Source organism: Sipha flava, unplaced genomic scaffold, assembly GCF_003268045.1.
Source record: "Sipha flava isolate LNK unplaced genomic scaffold, YSA_version1 64_pilon_pilon, whole genome shotgun sequence".
Lineage (NCBI taxonomy): Eukaryota > Metazoa > Arthropoda > Insecta > Hemiptera > Aphididae > Sipha > Sipha flava.
In genome coordinates this window covers 713,801-732,399 of record NW_020273604.1, presented here as the reverse complement: position 1 = coordinate 732,399, position 18,599 = coordinate 713,801, and the positions used below count along the sequence as shown (strand labels likewise).

Sequence of the window (18,599 nt, the reverse complement as noted above, 5' to 3'; positions counted from 1 at the left end):
ATATTTGGTAACCAACAGTTATTATGAACATATTTTATATTAATATTGTTATACAATATAACCAATAAAAAATATTTTAGTGAAAATTCTATTAAATATTTTTGAACTGTATGCAATACAATTAGTTTTTAATATTTGGATTTGAGTGTTTATTTCATTATACTTGAGCCCTCGTAGGCCTTGATCCTAATAAATCAATAAATAAATTATGCACGTGTTCATTTTTTATAGTATTTATATAAATATATATTAAGATAAATTAATGTATTACGAAATTATACCCTTGATATAATATTATCAATTATTAGTTATAATTATTAAGCTTCTATAAAGTTCATACTGAAAACTTTTTCTCATAAGTCGTCATCAGCAATCATTGACAGCAACAACAAATAAAAAAAATAAATGAAACCACGTTTAAATAATATCATTTAGTTTTATTAAAACCTACTTGAACAAGAATAATTTTAAATGCAATAGAGGTTAAAATTTCATATTGTATTTCGTTTTTTTTCCTATAATATAAAACTTAAACAAGTACTTAAGTACTTGTAGACTACAAGTTGTAGCTATTAATATTTTTAACTTTGAGCCATCAACTCTACACTTTAATTTCATCAAAAACTTAATTTAATTTATAACCACCCCACCATGAAATATTTTAAAGTTTAATCTTTTTTAAAAAAAAAAATATTACGCTATCAACAATATTAAATTAGAACTAAACGATGAATATTATTGTCGATAAAATCGCTGAATTCGTATAATAATTTTTTTATTTATTTACACAAATTTATCGACTATTTAGTATAAATGGTCGATAGTTAAACTTTAGTTCATACTTTTTAGAACTCCGAGGTACCCTATAGTGATTGAACTTTAGTCCGAGTAATAGAATTTCAATGGTCGTTTGAAAAACTCCTGACTCCATGGGACTGCGCTTTTATATTTTAAAAAACATTAAATATACACATACATTGACTTACTCTAAACTACGTATTCAATGAATAATTTAAATCTGTCTATATAACATTATAATCAACTTTTATGTTCGTGTTGATCATTTTTAATCAATTAAATTACTGAATTGTTTGAAAAATATGTTTGCAAAGAACAATAATTATAAAAAGGAGTTAAATCGTCTAAAATGTTGACCGATATATAAATAATTCAATACATTAAATAATAAATAGTAATTATATTAATCATAAAAATAATTTTTGATAATTCAAAGAGTCGAAATATTATCAGACAACTAAAAAGTATAGACTAAAATGTAATGAAATTAGTCAACCCGTTAGTCAAAGGTCTACAATTTTAAAATGTAACGATTACAATAAATCACAAATTTGTGCATTTTTCTGGTTTATCTCACTGTACATTTTTAAATAACGTCAAATACACATCAGCTACACCATTTTAATAATAACGCAATATTAGCACTAAGAACGTATTTAAGATTATTCTTTTCAGGGGCAACAACATTTTGCCGCTCCTCTTCCCAAAAATGCGAAACTGAAAACAAATATCTTCAACTATTAACTATAAAGCTACTCTCTACAGTCGCAATTAATTTTCTTCATTCTGGTACCTATTATACAATATTTTTAATTATATAATATCCAAATTAATAACTGATTTATAATTACCTATATAAAGTTTTAGAAAATTGCCATTTATAAAACCCTTCGGTCTTAATGTCCCATCCCAAACTATACAAATCAAGATTAAACCAATACCAATATCACATTGAAATACCATGTATAATAAAATACTCTTAAATAGATATAAATTTCATATTACTTTTAAATTTTAATAAAAATAGTATTACATTTCAATGTCTAAAGGTTAAAAAATGAAATATTATTTTACTTTGATGTAGTTTCCCTTTGTAAAACTCATGATTAATATTGATTCCTATTATCCATAATTTATATATTATTATTCTCATATTATCAATATAATATTGTATTGCTTATTTGAATATAATTAATTATATTTAAAACGAATATGTTTATTTTTATACGCTACTAATTAATATGAATAATTTTACAGTATTACATTTATTTTTCATAAAATTTTATTTATTTGTTATTCATAAATAATTCTCCATTGAAAACGCGAAAAATTCATTTGTTTTTTTTAGAACCACCGTAAAAATGTTGCCGACATAAAATATTTCAAGGGGCTATTGACTTCCAAAACCGCTCCTTAAATATGACACTGATTAGCACAGACAACTTTAACACTTGCATGTATGCATATTTCATATTTTTTTTTTTTTCAACAAAAAATATGCAACTTTAAAATAAAAATTTTTCTGCATAAAATTATGATAAATTGTATATAATGATACGACTACTAAAATATGCCAAAGTTACTAAACCCGCCGTTGTCAAACATTAATTTTCTATGAAATCATCATCGCAGCAAGATAAATGTTCACACTTAATGGACGTAGCAATACGTGTATAATTTTTTCATTATACGTAAAGTAATGCCAACTGACGTAAAAAAGTAAAACGGGTAATTTATAAAACTTAACCTAGCTACGTAAAATGCCACACAGGAAACCAGTAGGTAAAATGTAAGTATTAATATGAATGGTTTTCCGTTATTATTAATATAATGGCAGATAGATAAGTTCATAAACTTATAATGTGTATCCGTCACTTTTCGCCAGTTATTAAAGTGTTATAACCTAATCAATTTTTACTTGTCCGACAAATGCGAACACGTTAAAGTCGTGATGGCTGATATATCCAATGACGAGGGTTGAAATTTCATTTCGTGGTATGGCGATTCGTTGTACAATTTTATAATATCCGTGGCCTTAATCAGGATACAAGATACATTTTTAATAAATCAATTCCAGTACTAGAACGATTGTTTTTTTTTAATTTCTAAAAGGACCTAGCCCAAGTAAATCTATGGTACCCCCGGTGGAATAAACCACTGTTAAGCTGATTTAAACAAAACACTCATTTCAGTTGTTTAAGCAACAAGCATTTACATTTAAACGTATAATAGGTTGTATACATAAGACAAGTTAATTATAGCTGTTAAGAAAACTAAATAATGTTGGTTGATTAAACTGTATTTTAAAAGATATATAAATATATTATAATACACATATATATACTATCTTTTTCGGTGGTGATAATTAATTGTATTTGGGGACTTACAGTCCAAAAAAAAAAAAAAAATAATAAAAATATTCTGAACAATTCAAATACACATATAAATAAAAAGTTTAAAAATATAAATAAATAAACAAACAAACTAATGTGTAGCCTGGAGTATTATTACATATATAATTATTTTATAATTCAAATACATTACTGTTGTATTTGGAACCAAAATCCTATTGGAAATTAATTTATAACGAGAGTATAATTATTAAATGAAATTTAAACGATGACCGATATTAAACAGATTTAATAAATCATGGTGTAAAAATGAAAACAGCAAATTATATTATAATATTCGTATCTATTTATTATGATAATTTTATTAAATATTTTTTCCCCATATAAAATACATTTTATTTTTTATTTTCATGTATAATACATAATTTTCACATCGACATTTTAAAAGTACAATAATTTTATACCAATAACAAATAAACAAATATTTTTTTTTCGTCAAAATGTTGATCAAATGTCTTTTTTCAAATCCAACCTAAATTCATACATGAATAAATCTCAATAGACTATATAGTTGAGTGTATATTCGTACTGTATATATACGTAATATATAATTAATATGGAAATGCATTCATGCGGTTAGATACTATATACGTAGTATGTTTTCACGTGGCCTGTTGGTGTATCTTTTGATTTGACCGTGTCAGTTTCGATTTTTCCATGCGTATTTATTCGTCGATTTCAAACTCCGGTATTAAACCAGCCAAGTAATTGATTTGGAAAATCCGCCGTTCAAATATAAATACTAAATTAATAAAATGGAATTAATTATCGATAATGATAACGACTTTAAAATATCTACCACCATTGAAGTATTGTACGCTTGAATTATGCTTTCAACAAGAAACTCAATACTCGTATTAAAACAGGCTTTTAAACAAACTATACGTATACAGTGTCCTAACTGAAAGCATATTGTAAAATAATAATTTTATCACGTGCCATTTATGCTGAGAGTACTCAAAATATTTCGTTTTAAGTAGAAATTATTTCGAAATACATTCCACTAAAAAGTTAGCAGCAGTATAATTCAATATTGAAGTAATTGTAAATATGTAAAAAAAAACTATAAATTCAAAATAAAAAATAATAAAAATAATAATTCAATGTTTAATATTTCGTATATTTATTATTACTAGTGCAGTTGGATTTAATGTTTATTGTATAGACCTTCAGACTTTGCATAAACGTAGCCGACAGTGATAAAGTCATTCGCAAATTAAAAAACAGTCAAAATACTTACGTAATTGTATACACGAAGGTTTTTAATTAAACCCGAAAAGTTGTTGTTAAATTTGATCACCCCCCGAAGGCGGAAAAACACTACAAACACGGATATATTAAGAAATATCTTAAATTTCACTGTGGCAGTTCCCGGTGCTAATAATTCGGAAATTAAATCCCGCGTAAACTGCTTACTCGTCGACATCAGTTGAAGGGTGGGCACGGCCGTAAATATATACAGCCGGAATAAGATCGTAAGATAGAAGTCCTGAGGTATGGTGGTTTTGCCGAGACATGCACATTATGTAGAAATTATAACAGTCTGTGCTTTGGATTATAATAATCATTATTATATTACATGATCCATGATAAAAAGGTCTCCAGAGGTAGTTATATATAAATGTTTTAACAGTAACCGAAATGGGTTCGCACTCGTGTCAGAGGCGTTCGCAAACAGGTAGGCAAAGTATCGTTTTAGAGCAAAATTCAGAGAAAAATATTTATCATGACAGTACAATACTAAAATACTTGTAAGAGGTGTGAATAACTAATCATTATAATAAACAGTGAACAATAATTTTCGCATCAACGTACATGATGTTGTGTGTAAGTTGTTATGTAAAAACTCAACTTAAGTTCAACTGAGATATCAATGTATCTAAATAAAGTTAGCGATAAGTTTTGTCTTTTGTTTAGTTTTCAAGTAAGAAACGATTTATTGTTTTCGTCGTTATGAACGCTCAAGAAAACACGTTAGTTTTCTTTGCAGTAGAAAAAGCGTTGAAATGGATTTGAAAAACAATGAGTCTTATTTTAATCATCGGCCGTGTGAAATTTTACTCAGTTTCTATCAAAACATTTTACGGTCATTTCTGATCCATGAAACTCATCTTTACAGCCGTAGTTCGCTCAGCTCATTTTATGATGTACTTACTCGATTTTTAATTAAATCACAGTAGATGTAATATGATACTGTTTAGGTGGATTATTCAAACTGCACACTTTAAAACTTATCACTTTCTAGGTTTCGACGGTTGAATATATATTTTTTTTCTGAAACCTTATCATCGTTGGGTATTTGTAAAATGAACTTTAATGAAAAATGCGAACCTATTGATTTTCAAATAAGAAAAACTTTTTGCTGGTATATAATAAGTATTGTAATAGTTTTCAAGAAAGTTTTTTTTTTTTTTTTTAATACGCTTGAATTTTCAAAGTATTTTCATTTACAAAATATGTGCCGTTTGATTATGTACACACAAATACATTTATGTATACACATCCAGTGTTGCATTTAGACAGTTACAACAATAATGTACTAACATAGGGAGATAGATCCCCATGAGCTCTTTAGATTTTGAATTAAGCAAAGAATGTATTGGTTATAGAATGATATGAGTTCCTTTATCAAAAATATATGTACAGTTTTATAATTTATAATGCTTATATATATTTATTTTATTATGTTATACCCATTATTCACCATAGAAGCTGTTTCATTTTGTTGTTGTTTTACATATTTTGGTAGTTCATGGATTATGTTATTATGATAAAAATATCGTAAACCAATTTTGATTTTAAACGTTTAATTAATTTATAATATAATATATACAAATACAAATATATTTCAGTGAATACATTTTCGACCACCTTAAAATTTGGCACCCCAAAATTTTGGTGTCCGGGGTGATTGTGACCATTGCCCCCTTAAATACGGCACTATACACATCACGATTTATCATTGCAGTGATATTGATATTGTAAGATACCACTTTACTGCCATCGTTTCGCATAAGATTGAAAATCTGATTTTTTCATCCTATTAACGTACAAATATCATTGTTATAATTTCATTTTCTTAGCTCCGGAGCAATTAACATTGCCGAAGTGTATTAATTTTAAAAACAATTTATATTGTTTTACCAGTTTCCAGGTGCTTAAGTATAAATTGATGGGAAGGGATTACGCAAAAAGTAATTTTTCATTGAAATAAGAACATCCGGCGTTTGGACTTTCTCTTCAATTAAATCCGAAATCCATTTAAGTCTCTTGTCTATCAAATACCGGACGATAGATATTAAAACATTAGTTGTTATTATACGAGACTGTTGAGTTATTAATATAATCCTTAATTCAAAGTATTAGAGCCAGTATACCTTTGATAAATTCCGAAAGTCAATATTTTACTCGGAAATTGAGTTTTTACGGAAAGTCGGCCGAAATAATAAAATAACAAGTTTTCTGTGATCATTGTTCTAGAGGTATGAATACCGAAATTCTACAAAAAAATCTTAAAATCAATTATATTAAATCGTATTAAATATTATATTATTAAATTTACAAAATTTCTGTGAAAACGGGGTACAATGGCCATTAGTTATAATAATTTTAAATTCATTTTTATTTTCTTAATAGTAAACAACAAAAATTGTCTTTTTCTTATTATATTTAGTTTCTTTGTAGCATTCAGTTTTTTTATGGTTTTCTATTATTTTTTTTTTTTTATTCTTAATACACTATATATTTAACGAATTTTCCACTACGCTACAACAGAGTAAAATTGAATTTTATTTTATGGTTTTGATAACTGCTCTAGAAATAATTTGTGTTACTAAATTCTAAAACAGCTATTTGTAATATTGTACAAGTATACTTGCCGCATGTATATAATTACTGAAAAAGATTATTACATTTGGAAAATTCTAAAATTACACAGTCGATTGCAATGTTATGAGTTTAAGAATACGTAAACTGAAAGTGATATTAATTTATATAAATAATACCTATTACTTTGATTATATTACATAATCGATATTTGCGAATATACCGGTAAAAAAAACTCAATTAGGTACGTACAAAATGCCAAGATGTTGTTCCGTTTATTTAATACAAAAGCATTTTATTGTATAAAATAAAAATAAATACACCCAAGTTAAAAAAAAACAAATTGTTATCGGTGTTGGTGCACATGTAAAACGACTCGCGTTTGACATGCATCTGCTCTATGAATTATAACATATGATAAAAATCATTTGTATAACCGAAACGTCCGATTTTTGTAAATTTTTTCTCACCAAGTAGAACTTATAATACTCGCTATCCCGTTACAGATACGTTTTTATACTGTCTATTTACTACGTTTTCGTCTATCACTCGGGATCCCTTTGGCCTTATATGCTAAACGTTGTTGACGTAGTAGGATCCTATTTACTGTACATCAAACTGGTAGAATTATGTAAACAGTATCAGCGATACGCGATCAGAGAGATGTTAGTTTTGATAGTCTATGTGTACTCACTCTTAGAGCATGTATTTCTAAGACTGTTGGTTTCAAGAAGCACTTTTCTTATAACATATTACCTCGTACATCGTTCTCAACAATTTCCACATGATTGTAATGGATGGTAATAGGTACTGAAGATACTAAAAACGCCATAGTTCTTGCCACCTGCACTCGCAGCCGTCCAAACACATTTTATATTTATTATATTTTATCGTATAAATTGTTTATAAAAATAAAAAATGAATTGATTATTTCCAGGTTTTCCCATAAAAATATTTTAAAAAAAAATACTCAACCTATGCATTAAATATATGCGAGTTAAGAAATATCTTACCTCTGCAAGATATTCTACGTTGTTATAATATTTTTAAAATCGTACGCACAAACGATTTTTATTGCACTTAAAAATAAAAAATGTTATACTTAAATATATTTGGTACTCTACAGTGTTTTATTATCGTTGAGGTTTTTTTTTTTTTTTTTTTTCAGCAATAAAATGTTCCTATCATTTTATCATTTGATTTATCTGCATGAGTTTGTTAAAACACGGTTTGTCATCTTCATTCAAGAATTTAAAGATTTTCCATGCACAGTGACAGATTCAAAAGTTCAATACTACTCAACAAATTTAAAACTTTAGCATTTATTTAATCTCTTTAGTCTTAAAATATTTGTACCCTTTAAAAAAGTATGAAACTTGAAAATGTTTTTTTACTTCAAATTATGTATTATTCGTATAACATTAACTAATATTGGTTTTTACTTTGTATTAAGTCAACTAAATTAAAAATGTAGACTATCATTAAGACTGGATATATACATAATTACATGATTAGTAAGTATACTAATATTTGTAGTAATTTATACAGTTTAAATATGAATTTTCTTTTTAACAAACTCTCAAAGTATGTGGATCTCAAATCTACTAACGGCATAATTTTGTGTACCGTATTTCTCTTAAATGTGTCATACATAAAATACAATAGTTGATTAAGCCATGAACTCTAAAAAATATGACAAATTTGTTTATATTAAACACTTCAAAAATCTAATTTAATTTAAAAGAAAAACAAACAAAAATTATAAAATACATTTTGCATTGAGGACTAAAAATGCATTTTGGATAATCTATAAAACAAAAATTTGAGTGTGAACTCGTTATTTTAAAAAAATTAAATTTTTAGGATTTTAAAAATATAATAATTGTATCTTTTTTTAATATTTTAGTCAATTTTATCATACTTATTCTTATTTTTTAAAAATGGAATTAAATACATACATTGAAATGGAAATAAAAGAAATTCAATAACAACTTTCAATCACATGAATATCAAATATTTCCGTTCAAGAGTTTTTCCCTTCAAAAATAATCAACTAGTAAATGAAAAAAATGTTCAAGTATAAACCTTGAACTTTGTATTTTTTCATGCAATTGTTACTACCTCGGCAACGTTTTATTCTATTACGACTATTACTTATTAAAATGTACAAGCAACGTAATTTGTATGGTGTAATATATAATAATATATATATATGCAAATAGGATGTATCATATAATTTGTCTGATAATAACACATTTTGTGTCACCGGGGATATTTTACCAGCTTTATATCTGTTTTCTTTAGATTTTCCGTTACACTGAAATCCGAATCGATATGCAATGCCTGTCAATCTCCACCATAAACAATAAATTGCCATTTCTTAAACAGCATGGTAATTTCTCATTTATATAATCTCTCACAATTCCTCAAGCAGCATGATAATCATTATGAATGTTATTATTTATTATATGATGTTTTTATGATATAAAACCAATATGTATTTTACAAAAAATCTTGTCAACTTTTAACAGATTAAAGAAAATCTCGATATTATTTATTATCGTTATCATCAAACTTATTTGAACTTATTTTCCTCGTAAATGCGTGTTGAATCCGCTACTATTTATATAAACATTATCTTACAATCCGGCTTAACCTTAAACGAATTTCAATGATGAGTTTCTTGGCCTTACTAAAATACCAGAATAATTTAGAACTATCTACCTGATTTATAAATCCAATCTTAAGACAATAATTAGTACACTGCAAAGTCACTTATTGTAGTAAATATTTTCATAATTATTTATTTTTTTATTTTATTCTTATTGATTCATTATTTCTATCTAGTATTTTACATATTTGTTCTTCCAATATTACTAAAAAAAGTAAAAAAAAAAAGAAATATTAAACAAGAAAATTATTAGAATACATAGAACAAAATCGATCAATTTATATTAATAAAAAGAAAATCTCAATTTATTCAATTGGTCTTAAAATCATTATTTCGTGTCCCAAAATGTAAATAAACTCACAAATATTTGATCTTAAAATGTATTATTTTGATTTATGCTTATAATTTTATAAAGCTTAGTTAAACAGAAATAGATAAACTAAATAGATATTACAATAATAAACTGTAAATTATTTCAATATTTAATTATTTACAATTTGAACTATAAACCACAGATATTTATTTAATTAATATATAAATTCTTATAATAATTGAAGAGCTATTATGTATTTATTTGACAATGACGCCAAAAAATGTATAATTTTATATAGTAAATAAAAAAATAAAAATAAATAAATAAAATAGTGTAAATACGAGTATATTGTTTAATATAATATATCTAATAATAATATTTATTTATTAGATTTTAAAACTTGGTACTTTAAAAAGGTTATACTTTCATTATTATAACTGTCAATTTAAATTTTTAGATTACTTTTTTTTTGTAGTTAGGTATAGACTAACTAATCATTAACAATTAAGGTAACATCAAAACTTTTCCGTTGATGTAAAATTGTCATAAAATTATAAAACATATTTAAATTACTCTTTGTTTCATAATTTTATTAAAATAATTATCGTCAGCAATTGGTTCGATATTTTCGATTGGACATTGATAAAATGATTAGGTGCTATGGAAAAATATTGTATCACATACTTTTGGAAACTTTAAATGTAAATCACAATTTTAACAGCTTAACAATTACATTAATTTATTTCTTAGCATTTATACACAGTTATTAATTATTTAATAAGAATTAATAGAGTACCTATAGTGTTATTTAAAATTTTGAACAAAAATTAACTTATCATAAATTTCAAGTTCTACTAGCACTGGCATTCTATATTATTATTATAATTATTATACAAGTGAATATTTACCTCTAAAATTACATTTTTCTTGTTCTTTATAGATTTACTGGATTTCGCTTCCGTGGCTTTTTATATTTTTTGTTTAATAATATATTTTTTATATTTACAACTTTTATTTAAATTATTATTTTGTATTCCTTCAATAACGTTGAATCCATTAGTATAAAAATACTGTATTAATTTTTTCGATATTTTAGTTCCGAAAATAAAATAAACGTTTTTGTTTAGAACTATATTAACGTACTTATAATCACTAGAACAAAACAATTCAACCTGAGATTGATAAATTTAGCAAATTTTTCGCACAAATGAAATTCAAATTATCACTGAAGACATTTCTCATTTTTTTTCCACGATTCGTGCAGCCACTGCTGACTGGAGAAAAGTCTACAACTCATGTAAATCAGCTCAAGGGAAAGTTCATGTATAATGCACAGGGAATTAGTATAATATATAAAAAAAAAAGGTTTACACCTCAAGCTCCAAAGTACTAAGTGTGTAAAAAATTTTGTAAGACAGTGTATTATTTCAACAATAGAAATCGTATGGGTAAAATGCAATTGGCGAAGAAATGAGACTGCGAGAAAAAAAACTACAATGAAAAAAATAAGAATATATTTACCTTATTCCGGAACTTCGGTTAAGTTAGTCCTAACTCGAACGCACATCCATATTAGCGAAGTACAAAATAATTGTATTCAATACGATCGTATTTTATGTTGTGCTTTAAGCTTAATGTTCCGGCGAACCAGCCGAACGGCGGATTAACGATTTATATACACATATATATATATATTAATATATTTATAGCTATCGTTCAAGAGATATTTAAATGAAAACTCAACGACCAGATTATCTCGATCGGGTATAATATATAAAACGAAAATTATTTTTGATATGTTGACGGTTTTAATACAAACATTTATGCCTGTGATCGATACCAATGTTTGATATCATTTTTTTTTTTTTTTGTGTTATGCATACATACGTTTTTGATTCCTACGCAAATAAACTGAAAATAACATCAGACTAAATGGAAAGAATTTACAGAAAATTGGATGGCCTGAAGGACTCTGTTTTTGGCAAATTGCATTTTCCAACTGACTTGGCTAGAACTGTTGGCGTTAACACTATCAAATATATTACGGTTGAACGAGTCAAATGTGACGGATGATCATGAGTCCGAAAACATGTAGTATAACCTTATCAATGTGCACAGAGCTGGAAAATGCGTCTTATTCATTTTGACGATTTTTTTTTTTTTTGTTTCTAGACCTTTCGTGTGTACCAGAGTCAAGTACTTTAAACACAAAAGAACCTTCTACAAATAAATCGCATTTTTACGACCCTTTCACCACCCAAAGTAATCATGAACGAGAAAAAAGTAATAAACATTTTTCTTGAAAATCCCAAAATCTTAAATATTTAGTATTAAGAAACTAATTCATTCAAAATAAATCTACATATTATTATATTGATATTTGTTTTATGCAACACTTGTGTTATCTTTATTTTGCAGTTCAAAACAATTCGACTTGTATTATATTTTCATCTAATTTATCAACTAGTTTAAACTAGAAAATATTCATTATTATAATTATTGTAATAATAAATATTTTCCAGTTGATAAAAGTCAAAAAGCAAAATGGAACGAAAAAATGCAATATATATTTTGTCTTAGGACAACATACAAGAAATTATCTATTAAAAACTATTTTAATATTAGGTTATTAATCTTACAAATTATACTTGTATATTAGAAATATTAAAAGTGTTTTTAAATTATTTTAAGTTCTACAATGAAGGAAAAAAGTATTTATTTTTTTTTTAAAAAAAAATTAAAAAGTTTTAAAAAATATAATTTTCAGAAAATATTGAATATAACTTCACAAGATAAAATTAAATTTAAATTTTACTATTTTAAACATAAGGGTAAATAATAATTTGATTTGTATATGTCTGTATAACCAGCAATGGTTGTATTATTATTCAATGATTTATTATTTACTCATTATTATATAGATCATCACTATAGTTCTATCCAACTCATCAATTTTAGTACTGATAAATATTCTATTAACTATTTTTAACTATGAAATATATGAGTCTCATCTGAATACTAAAAAAATAAAAAGAATAAAACTAATGAGCTGGTACCATTTTCTAAAAAAATCATTGAAAATTAAACATATAAACTAAATATATAACAGTGTACCACTAGAATTCAGTATTATTTTTTTTTATTTTCTATAATATCATAAATATGAACAAAAATATTACATTTTTTTTTTTTAATTAACACAAAATAATTATTCTAAAATTAATGAAATAATATCTAAGTATAAAAAGAAATAATAAAATTGAATATCTTTACTATCGTAAATATGACGTTACAAACAATGAACCCTTGCAGGAAACTTTATATTAAGTGCATATGGATAAATAATAAGAAATTTAAAAAAAAATTATTTTGTGATAAATGTTAAAATACAACGCAAATATAATGCAAAACCAATAACACATTTTTTATTAAAAAATTATGAAATACAATTTAACATAAAATAATCATAAATGTTTTGAAACAATACATTTTATCATATTTAAAATTTTAAAACTTATATAAAAAAATAATAACCGGCAAATCGGAAAATATTTTATCTTAAGTATACTACCTGTGTTCAATTTTCGATCTAACATTTGCTGTGTAATAATTGTGGGGAAGCGATCCGAAAAAGTGTTTACTAAGATAAAGAAAATTGAAAATCAATACATTCTCTTTCTTACTTGTTAACTATAACAGTTAACCATTTTATGAACAATTGTTACAGTGAACATTTTTTTTCTAAAATTGCTGTTAATTGAAAAATATCGAAGTTCTATAAAATAAACATATATACAAATGAAAGTAGTGGCCCAATCAGGATTTATTTTCGGGGTGTGGGGAGGGGTTATATATGAAAAAAATTTAATTTATGATATTGTTTGATGTAGAGAATGGGGTAAGGTTAAGTTAACTATATATTTCGAGGCCTCCAAATCTCTAGTTGCATCACTAAAGTATATACGATTATCAGTAAAAATATAAAATATTTTATGGTATTTAAAAAAATATTCCCTAAATTATCTATTTTTTCATAATACCGTTTCATAATATTTGTAACATTTATAATACATGCACACACTCAAATCAACTCAACAATATAAAAATTTAATTTAATAATTTTATAAGTACCTATTCTGATATGATAAATTGTTGACGTTTAAAGATTTGTATTCTACTCACGTATATTTTATCTAGCACAATATTCGCTAGGTTAAAATAAATAATACTTCCTACCTGATATTTTAAACTTAAAATATATCATATATAATAATACCCTTAAAAAGTATGTTCACACTAAAACCATAAAAATTATCATAGTTATTATACCATAATATATTTTACACTAAAAGCTAAACCAAAAACGACTTACAACCCTTTTTTCTTTGTTTAAATTTATGAAAACCTCAAGCATTGTTCTTGTTTTAGTAGCGTAATAATAATTCAGATTTTGTTCATAATTTCACTGAATTATTCCTTTATTTCACTGCTATGATTATTATTCCATCAGAAATAATACCATGAAATATATTTTATAAGCATATTTTGTTTTCTGTCTTAATACTCGAGGCAAATAACAAGAAAATAATTTGTGATTCCATAAAAACAAAACCAATTGTACATTTATTGTGAGTTATTGCCGTTTAAATTAACGATAATTAATCATTATTTTAAATAATAAATGCGCAGTTAAAATATAACCATTATTGTATTGGATTTAAAATTTAAATGGTATTTAAAAAAAAAAAAAAAAAATTTAAATCGCAGGATTTGGAATCTGAATCAAAAGTTCTATTGTTCACTAATTTCCATTTATATTATAAAACTTTTTACAATCCATCATTATTAGTATGTGTGTGTGAGTAATATAAATTAAGAAACACTCAAACTGTATTGCATATTATTTTTAAAACCCCCGATACCATTACGAATACTAATTACGTTTGTAAATATCAGGAAAATATTTGAAAAACAAAAGGAATTTAAACAAATTTATGTGGTACAGTCCACCTTCTGTACTTAACTATGGTATATATATAATAAATTATATACAAAAGGTATAATATTAATTAATTGTAATTATAATTAACAATTTCCTAACCAATTAAAAAAATCGATTCCGTGAAATTAATACGTAATCGTTATTGAACGTTTAAACACAGTAATATATAAAATATAAACTAATAAACATATATCCAATTTCAATTATTATTATCATTAATATTGAAAAATTCTATTTTATTAAATTTGTTGCCCAAATGTCTTCTGAGTAATTTTAAATACCTGCTAATTTTAAACATACGTTGAAATCCAATTTTACTGAAACATAATATTAATATTAAAACCTTATTTATCACAAATAATTTTTGTTTAAATAGTTGGATAGGCTACTGTGATCAATATTTTAAAATGTAAAATTATATCCCAAAGAATATTTAAAAACCTTTCTAAGTGCAAGTCAATTTACTGTTAAAAAAAAAAAAATTAACTGAAAATATTTTAATTAAAACTTCGAATATCAAAATAGTTTTAAAATATAGCTAAACATATCGATTAAAATAAAATAATATTATTTTATATTAAAAAAAAAAAAATTATATTCAAATAAATATTTGAATTGCCCTAATATGCTTAAATCACAAAAAAGTTAAACAATAAGGGTTAAAAATACCAAATACCTCGTTTGTTCCGATTTTTAATGATAGTTAGAATAAGTATATGATTAACAAATAAAATTAAAAACTTAAAATGTCTAAATAGAAAAATACTTCCTCCTATTTTATTCTTATATATCCTTGAAAGTTTTAAGAATCTAGGTTTATTATTTTCTGAATGAAAACAAAATAACCAAAAGTAGTTTTGCTGAAAACAGCTAGTTCTGTTTTATAAACTACAACAGTAGTTTTTTTATTATTTATTTTATTTTATTTTTTTTTTTTTAATAATGTTTCAATAGTTTTCGAATGTATTTTTTAAATGATTGTAAAATTCAATAAATTACTTCTTTTTTAAGTTGAAGATAAGATTTCCGATTAATTATTAGGTCATATAAAAACTCTTATAAGTTCTCCACTCTATCGATAACACGATCACGTATATACGAGTAACAGCCTCAAGAAACGTATATAAACACATTGTAAAGAACAGTTCACTATTTTATATTGCGCCCAGGTTCCAAAATGGTAATAAATTGTATAAAATATTTCGAACAAAAAAAAGTATACCTAAAAGAAATGCTGTTGTAAGTGCAATACTCATTAAATTTTGTATCAATTTTAGTTTACAATAAACCATACACTCATGTTTGGATAAAATCAATAATTTTCTTGTTTACTTAGAATATAAGTTATCTTGTGATCTACCGATCGAGAAAAAATAAACCCAATGAGAAATAGTATAAAGTTTACATAATGCAGGTACTTTAGCTTAACCTAGTTCACACAAATAGTTTAACCCACTTTTCATGTGAAAATATAAAAATATTTACAGAAACATTTTGTAATACAAGTGAAATTCATATTACTCTAGGGATGATTCGTGAAACAATAATCTCTTGGGTCCTATAATCATCTTATATTTATAAGATAAGTGCCAGAAAGTAAAATAGCTACCACTATTAACAATTCGAAAATATCTGTCTACTAAATTACGGAAATAATTTTTATTAAATAAGATCGCCGTGCAATGGTAATATACTCCTATGAAGTGTATTATTAATAATTATTATACTTACATTAATGTATGTAATTTTATGAAAATTTCATAATGATTTGTTTTTTGCTGTTCATAAGTATAAAAGTCCATTAGTTAAAGGAAATTGTCGATGTTTTTCAAAAAGTTGTGATTCTTAATATTTTGCATTTTTTTAGTAAATGATAAAAAAAATTCAAATTTGATTTCCAGTATGATATAATACAAACATTATTTACCAAGTTGGATGGACAATTTTGTTCAAATTGCACTGTACACTATTTGAATGTCACATTTATAAATTACGTAAGTAGGTTTTCTATACAGCTCTGCGATTTCAAACAAGAATCAACGATGAATGTACCTAAAAACCTGAAATGTAACAAGATTGTGATACAAGTGATTTAAGTAATATTATAAATACTTATTAACTTAAAAGTAAAAATTACACCCGTAAAACTTATAATTTATTTCGATTGTGAATTAATTCCAAAAATAAATATTTTAAGCTAATATATCAAGTATATAATGTTTAAGTATAACAGGTATATAATTTTAATTTTAATTATAAGCAAATAAATCACTGATTAAATTTAAACGTTCAACAATGCGATTCGACTAGCATGGTGATAAATTTTGCAATGAATACCTAAAATTTAATAAATTAATGACATTATATCAATGAAATTATATTCATCCGGTTCCTAATTCTTTAATTATAAATAAAACCATTTTTATAGCAATCGATCTACGTCAAAAAATAAAATAAAATAGATATATTTATATATTCCACACTTGGCATTATAAACTTGCTATAATCTCTTGGGGTAAAGGAAAATGCCAGCGGGGGATTTATTAATCAATTTTGACGCTAATACAGAGCACATCCCAACATGTACAACCTATATTACAACATTGTATAATTAGATACGATACGTGGAATATAGAACTTCAGGTTATAGCATATATATTATATATGAATTAACTATAAAAATATAATTCGAATATAAAGTTATATTGAATTATACTGAATTATTATTGAATTTATTTATTACTTTTATAAGCTATTTTTTTTTCTAATTGCTATACGTGTATTGATAAACTGTATAAAAGTATTCCGGGAGTAAAATAATGGTATAATTTATTATTCTTATATAGATAAACAAAATACAAATAAGTCGTGTGTTTAATTTGTAAAACTAAATTTGGATGTAAATGATATTACTTAATCCATTGTTTAACCCATTATTTGTTTCCGTGTTTTATATAACGTCAACTCTCTTTATCATCTCTCATCTTAAATGTGTTGTTATGGAATTATAATAAAAAATATAAATACTACAACCGAAGAGTTATAAAAACAATAATAAATAATGCTTGGTTCCGAAACAAAACTGGGCCACGATCATTATTCGATTCAATTCGACTCTTTATTTGATGCATTTTTAAAAAATAAACCCATCCCGTTTTATTTTAATATTTTTATTATATTGAGAAAAAGAAATAATAACTATTCCATTTAATTTCACCATAACGTATCTAATCCCCCATAGGCCATATGCGGTGCATCCGAGTTGGGTCCCGAGTACTAGGGACTAATCGCAGGTAGTGTACTAGTTGGGTCCCGAATTATTTTAGATACTACACCAGTTGGGTCCTGAATTATTTTAGGTATTACACTAGTTCCTAAATATTTTTTGGTAAGTACTACATTATACTAACATTTTCTTTCCCATTTTAACAGATTTAGGATTGTCTATGATCTATTTAGACCACAAGTATGGTTAAAAATGTTTTTTATAATTTTTTATGTTTTTTAGTTTCTTTTACATTAAAATATAAATTATTAAAAATATTAAAAATGTTAAAAATCAAGTATAAAAATACATAT

General features: G+C 24.8%; 1 protein-coding gene across 3 annotated transcripts in view; it reads left to right on the top strand.

Annotated features, from left to right (window-relative positions):
* LOC112691591 overlaps positions 1-18,599 on the top strand; it is a 44,427-nt gene that overhangs the window by 18,613 nt on the left and 7,215 nt on the right. Inside the window, exons 1-2 of one of the 3 annotated variants that reach the window (XM_025565892.1) lie at positions 11,936-12,109; positions 12,191-12,301. The exons of 1 other annotated variant lie outside the window; for it this stretch is intronic. In XM_025565892.1, the coding sequence (XP_025421677.1) occupies positions 12,088-12,109; positions 12,191-12,301 (133 nt within the window). In that variant the 5' untranslated portion in view covers positions 11,936-12,087. Of the gene's footprint in view, positions 1-11,935; positions 12,110-12,190; positions 12,302-18,599 lie in introns of those variants that run through there. One more of the 3 variants, XM_025565891.1, reaches the window with a different exon arrangement.